Raw genomic sequence first — 7,155 nt, 5'->3', positions numbered from 1 at the left:
TAAACCATGTAGGGGTCCCATAATTTTTGTATGTATTTTAAATTTGCTAAAGAGTCTAGGAATTACATAAAATTATAAATAGGACCGAAATGTAAATTTTTAGGAAAGTTATAAAAGAATAATATTGGAGGAGTTTTGTTTTATGTAAGTAATTTGCTGTTGATTTTTATATACACATAGTATTTTTAAGAAAAATAGTTTTATAAATGTTCTATTAAGTGATTTTCTTAAATAAATTAAATTTATATTTATACTTATATTTTTCAAATTATTTACATTTTTGAACTTTATTATTTATTTTTTCTGGAAACTAAAAAAATATTTGCAATGCGATTTGAATCGTCTTGGTTTAGTTTTATCTTTTAATTTTATTCAAACAATTATGATATCTATTGCATTGATTTAATATAAATTTATTTTTTATTCCTATCTAATTCAAATTATTGTGATTTGAATTGGATTGAATCAGTTTATTCAATTTAAAAAAAAAAAACAATTCAAAAGTTTTAAATTAAAACACTTTTAAAATTTAAAATTTGTATACAGTATAATTTAAAATACAAAAATTCAAAACTTTGACACTAATTGGTTTATGTCCATCCAAATTTTAAATTCTTATCATTTAAATCAAAATTGATTCAATTGAAAAATAAAATAAAATCAATATAATCCAAATTCTAATAAATTACATTGATTTTATCTTTTAAATCAATATATATAGAATAATATTACACATCTAAGTCTTTTTATTAACCAAATTTAGAATCTAGTATAACAAAAATCAGTTATGACTAGTATTATTCTAAATTTTATTATTTAAATTGGTTAAACTTATTCATAGAAAGACTTAGAATGTGTAGCATTATATATATATTATATATATTGGGTTTCAAAAATGGTATATTGTGTTTCAGCTATGTTGACTTAGAATGCTTCTTTAGACGGTTCTTATTATACCAAAAACAGGGCTTTCGTTGTGCATGCTAAACTAACATCTACTCCAATTAGATCCATTCGCATACATGGGCAATCTCATTTTAAAAATGCCTCTCAGCCCATTCTTTATGCTCCATTCAAGCCACATAATGGAGCACAAGAACGTGAAAAAAAACGGAGCCCAAAAAGGGAAACTGCGCACAGCATTAGAAGCTCGTCCGCACTAAGCTGCGGCTACACAACAGCCCATTCTCTGCGAAGCTGCTCCCCCACCATAATTGTCCAAAATGAAATGCTTGTGTCACATATCAGCACACTCATGTCACACATACATCTGTACATGTACATGGTTGTAATATGTACAGAAACGAATTAACAAGAACTAACCAATCATCTCAAAGGGCTAAAGCTATACAAGGTGACCAAAACTTAGACTACTGTCTCTTTTGAAACTAACAGTTCAACATTCAGCAGGTTTATGCAAACGATAAGAATGAATTAACTAGGTCTTTGTTCTTGAAATGCCAAAGGACATGGTATTTTATCAGCATGGAAGAATCAATGGAAGTTCCAAGTATGCATTAGTTGTTGATCATTCTAAACTCGAATCTGGAAAGCTGCTGAGGAATGCTGGAATTAATGGAACCATATTTCTGCAACCAGGTTTGATTCATACACAAATTAGGATATGATCCTTCTAATGCAAACTTTAAGATTAGTCGAACCATCTTCAAAATCAAAAGCTTCAGTTCATGGAAATGTTTTTATATACCCACCAATTGATAAAACAATTTTCAACATAGTAACAGGAAGAAAAAAGAATAAATAAATCATACATAATTTGCCATACCTGAACATTGTCACACAGTTGAAACATTGGAACAGCAAGAAGTGCTAGATCTCCCGGCACCTCAAAGTATCCCCTATCAGATAAATGGACCATGTAAAGCACTCTGCACTCCTGCACAAAGTACTAGCATAATTGTAATCATGGACCAACAAAATCAGGAGTACATGATATTCAATGACAATGGTAAGTTACCTTTGATTTTGTTATGTGAGGAGGACAGTATGAATACATATAGGTTTTGAAGTTCGGTCTCCACCATCTTGCCACACATTCACCTATCTGCAACATCAACAATATCTTCTGGTATGGGCCGATATAATGTGGAAAGACGACAATATTACACTCATCCAATACACAGCAGTAGGTATAGAATCCTAACAATTCTCCAGCTTCAGAGATTCATTCATCCATAAGACACAAACATTTTGATTCTTCTACAACCACATCAGTTTTACTTTGTCCAAGTCTTTGCCTCTAGATAATTTCTTCGATACATCTAAAAAGCAAGTAATACTATAACAGTACCTGCCAGGCAGGCTCAAGATTTTGCAAACTAGGACCGAGCTTCAATCCCTCAATTTCTGTAAGTTAAAGAACAAAAGCACAAAGTGGAAATTCAAGATCCTAATAATATTCCCAAATTACTATCATGTTAAACAAGTGGAAATTCAAGAAATTCAAGATCCTACCACTCTCAACTGTACAGAGATCAATGGCGGCGATAGTAATCCTGTTTCTTAGCCTTACTTTGCGATCTTTGTATAAAACCTTTCCAGGGCAGGCACTAAAAAACCAAGTTTTGCTTAGTATCTGAAAGGAAACAAAGAATTGAAAAAAAATCTTTACCTCATTGATGTGCTGAACCCGCGAGGGCCCTGTTTCGAATCTGTTGCCACATCTTTGGCATGTGAATTTGAACCTGAAATGCGATTCTCGGCAGTGGACTTCCAAATCCAACTTCTGACTGAACTTCACGTTTTCACAATGCGCGCACACATAGGTTGGCCCTGCAGGTTGATCATCTTGCGGTTGATCATGATCCGACATTAATGGCAGCAATTGAAAATCGAGGGCAGAGAGAGAGAGAGAGAAGATGGCGGTGAAAACTGAAAATGGGGGGAATTTTGAGATGAAGAGAGATTTTTATTTTTTAGATACATATATTTCATGAATATGAGTCATTTTAAATTTATTTAAAAAAAAAATATTCATTTTTTATCTTAAAAAGAAATAGTAGACAAAAAGTTCTTTTATATTTAGATAAATATTTAAAAAATTCCAAATATTAAAAACATTTTTTTTCTATTTTTATAAATAAAGTATAATTCGATTTTAGAAAAAAATCATTTATTTTTTTATAAAAATATATTTTTTATTTAAATAAATCAATTAAAATTAATACTTGCTTAGACTTAATTTTATCATTTTTTTTATTTTAAAAATAACTTATAAAATATAAATTTTTTAAAATGGTATCATCTATGTTTTTATTATAATTTTCTTTTAGATAAAAACAAAAATTATAATGATCGTAATTATGGTAGTGATTGTAGTTATTTGAGAATGAACGTGATAGAATAAAAAAAAATAATGATAAAAAAATTATACTTTAAAAATAATTAATTTTGATTAAAAGATTAGCATAAAATAAAATAAATTATACTTTCTTATAGTTATTAATAATTTTGTTATTATATGTTTGCTTTTATAATGTAAACTAAACAATATTTGGCATTTATATATATGGGTGAACTAATATGTTTCTGAATTTCTTTCCCAATGTTAATTAGGGTAATGGGAAAGGATTTTGTGCCGAAGGTGATGTAGTATCAATAATTTCTACCTCACTCATAGGTATAGGTATAATACACAAATAAAAACCAACAACATGGATATAATCAAAATAGTTAATATTTCGATTTATTTCTTGTAATATTTTAATATTACAATTTTAATTAAAGCAATCGTCATTTTTTATTTATTCCAAAATGTTATGAAATTTGAATTTTAACTACTTTAATTTATATAAAACATACAGAACTAAAATATTTTTTTGTAAATAATCATCAGATTTGATAGTAATCAATGGCTAAGAGAAGGGGGTTGAATCTTAACCCTTTTTTTGTTGAGTATTACTTCCTGCCTTTTAAGATAGTTTCAGGAGATTTTTCTACTTTTTGTTTTCATAACCAATCAAGAGATATTTTTTAATTTTGTCTCCTACGCAACAGAAACAGATATGGAGTAGAAGAGAAAGAGAGAATCACACCAAGAAGTATCCTGGTTCAGCTGCAAAGTGCAATGCAGCCTATATCCAGTCTCCATCACAATTGTGACGGAATTTTACTATAATCAACAGATTACATACACCAATTCTTCCCTAGGAACTACCCATTCCTATCAAGGACAAGTCCAGAATCTATCTCCAAAACTAAACTTGACTTGGTTACCTACCAAGTTTTCAACTGCAAAGTGCTAACCCAACTTGTAAGGAAATTCTCACAGGATCATGAAACACAACACAGATGTACAAAGGAACTTTTAGACATTTATGACTTTTTCTTTAATTTTGCACTCTTTGCCTTTTTCTCTCACTGGCTTTTTCTTACAAACCTCAATCTGTTTGCCTTTTTCACCATGAGACTCAGACAGACAAAACTAAAGAAAAGAATACAAAATAAAACCCATTGAAGGAAAAGAACTTCTGTAAGTTTAGGGTAGCTATGAGAACTCTATGCTTTCTCTTCTTGTCTCAACCCTTGGCCGTTCACCGTTATTATAGAAGGGGAAGCTTCTAAGGTTGAAACCGGTTCAACCAAGCCACTTTCTTCTTCTTCAATACCAAGGCCAGTTCGAACAGAGAGAAGAGAGAGGAAAAATTGAAAGCAAATCAACATGCATGTACCTCTACACGTGGAAGTTACACTTTAAATCGATCGGTTAGGAAATGACTATAAATAAGAGAGGCCTTGAAGATACAAGAGTTGAAACTTTGTTTCAGAAATTACTCATGCACACTCACATTCCAGAGACTTTTTTAGTCTTGTTCGAGTTAATTTTCACATATCTTTATTTTTCATTTATCTTTTCCGCAAACTTTACTTTTCATGCAAATTTATCTTTCAAGCAACATTTACTTTTTTGTTCAATTTTATGTTTCGAAACCTTTAATTTTTATGTCAAAAGTCTTTTGATTTAATCAAAGACATTTTATTGTTTTGTTTAAATTCAATGCAAACCATTTTAATTCTAGTTAATCTTATTTTTAAAGCCTTTATTTATGTTTTTTTTATCTTTTCTTTAAATTTCGCTTAATTAAAGAATCTTTGATGCACGGTTAGAAAATTAGTACCCGCAAAAAAAAAGTTAATTTCGCTCCTAGACCATTAAAATCAAATCACTTTCGATTTACTAAAAATCAACTAAATAATAACAAAAATAAAATTAGGTTTCTAGTATGCGATATTATAAACTAAATTACCAAAATATTATGTTCCAATTAGAATATATAGGATGCGACATAGATTATATAATGTTAAAAAATTACGGTACAAGAACGAAGGTTACACCAATCATATCGTGTTCTTTTACACAAAAGACCTTTCACATGTATGCAAAAGAATAAAATTGATAGTAAAATTAAAAGAGAAAAATTAATCTGTTATCATTCTAATTAATAACGACTAATTCATCAACTTAGTTTCATAATTATATAATTTTTGTTTCAAGTTGATGGTAAAAATAACAGGAAAATTCCATAGACTCAGAGAGAATCAGAGAATTGAAGGTTGAAGACTTGAAGTCGAAGTGTTCTTTTTCTTCCGTTAAAAATTTCGTTACTTTTCGTAAAAATGATAAAAAAAAAAAAATCACGTTGGATCTTCACTTATAATTTATAAAAACAAGTGTTGATATTTGATGAATTATTATTATTGTTATTATTATTATTATTATTATTATTTGTAGGTATTTGTAATCCCCGAGGCACTACATATAGGGTATTTTCCAGATGTGGGTGCAAGTTACTTGCTATCTAGGCTTTCTGGCTATTTTTGGTGATTAATTAATTAACTCAAATGCTTCATTTTATATATTATGTGTGTATATATACGAAAAATATTATTAAATTATTTATTTTAAAAAATTAAATTAATAATAAAAATATGTAAATTATTATATATCTAACACATCTTAGACACATCATATATCTATAAAATAATAATTATCTACAATTCTTACTTTTTTCATAAAAATGGCCTTATTAATGAATCAATATGATTTTTTATTTGCTAGTTTTACCAAATTATTATTTGCAGGGGAGTATTTAGGGTTAACTGGAGCTAGTTTGGATGAAATAGAAATGGGAGCATGTGGATTAGCTACACATTTCGTCCATTCCACGGTAATATATATAGTATTGGATTCATAATAATGTAACTGTTCATATATGACTTAACATTAAGGTCCAGGACTAAATAAGACAAAAATGTCCAATATATAAATTGGCCTTTTCTTGTAATCGACCTCCGTCCAAAAGGCCGGATCCTACGCAAACTCCACTAAAAGGAAGTCGGGAGCCAGATTAGCTGGCAGATAACACTTATTCAAATAAGTAACTACCCTTAAAATCTCTCAACCCACTTTCAAGAGTCAAATCTTAACCTCCCTAAGATAAAGGGACAGTTATCCTCCTTAAAAGGTAGAACCACTCCAATAGTGGTTATAGGTTCACCACTATAAGTACGCTGACAACCCTCAGGTATCTCCAAGTTCTCATACTCTCTTAATTTGTTTAAACCCCCTGCTAATTTAAGTATCGGAGTGTCTTTGCAGGTACCACCATACTTCCATCACTCACCTACAAGTCGGACGAAGGCTCTTAATTCGAAGCCAAATCAAAGACCTTCTTCCCCAGACAATTGGGCTAACATCGCGAGTCCGATCCACCAACCTCCGGTTACCCAACGTAACAGTAACCATATCTTTATTTCACATTGTAATTATGAAGTATCATTTCTCAACAATTTTATTTTTTTTCAATTTTTTGCTTTTCATTCTACGTAATAGAAGCTTAATGCATTGGAAAATACCTTACAAGCTATTACTTCTTCAAATGTATCAACAATTGCTGCTTTAATAATAGAAACTTTTACAGAGAAACCAACTGTAGAAAAAGAAATTCCCTTTCAAAAGGTAATTAATTATTACGTCATTAAGAATATTATTATTTTTCTTTAATTTCAATTAAGAAATATATTATTATATATGCATATATAATAATATATAGAAAAGTCTAGGGGATCAGTAATTTTGTTAAATTTTGGCCAGTATGTAATTAATAAAAAAAAGTGAGTCATTGGATGAAATTT

The 7,155-nt window shown here is 29.6% G+C and overlaps 1 protein-coding gene across 2 annotated transcripts; it reads right to left on the bottom strand.

The window, feature by feature from the left end:
- Positions 1-1,220: 1,220 nt before the first annotated feature.
- LOC107617099 (pre-mRNA cleavage factor Im 25 kDa subunit 2-like) lies at positions 1,221-2,898 on the bottom strand. 2 transcript variants are annotated; one of them, XM_021111386.2, is made up of 6 exons: positions 2,633-2,774; positions 2,476-2,570; positions 2,312-2,367; positions 1,979-2,065; positions 1,787-1,897; positions 1,221-1,589 (listed from the first exon to the last, which is right to left on the bottom strand). In XM_021111386.2, the coding sequence occupies exons 1-6, from the start codon at positions 2,635-2,637 to the stop codon at positions 1,518-1,520; spliced, it is 426 nt and encodes a 141-aa protein (XP_020967045.1). In that variant the 5' UTR covers positions 2,638-2,774; the 3' UTR covers positions 1,221-1,517. The 2 variants fall into 2 exon arrangements, with proteins under 2 accessions (XP_020967045.1, XP_020967044.1); XM_021111385.2 differs by having other exon boundaries at positions 1,398-1,589; positions 2,476-2,898.
- Positions 2,899-7,155: the final 4,257 nt, after the last annotated feature.

This window comes from Arachis ipaensis, chromosome B9 (assembly GCF_059453495.1).
Source record: "Arachis ipaensis isolate K30076 ecotype BB chromosome B9, ASM5945349v1, whole genome shotgun sequence".
In the NCBI taxonomy this organism is placed as follows: Eukaryota; Viridiplantae; Streptophyta; class Magnoliopsida; order Fabales; family Fabaceae; genus Arachis; species Arachis ipaensis.
This window is presented reverse-complemented; position numbering and strand designations above follow the sequence as displayed.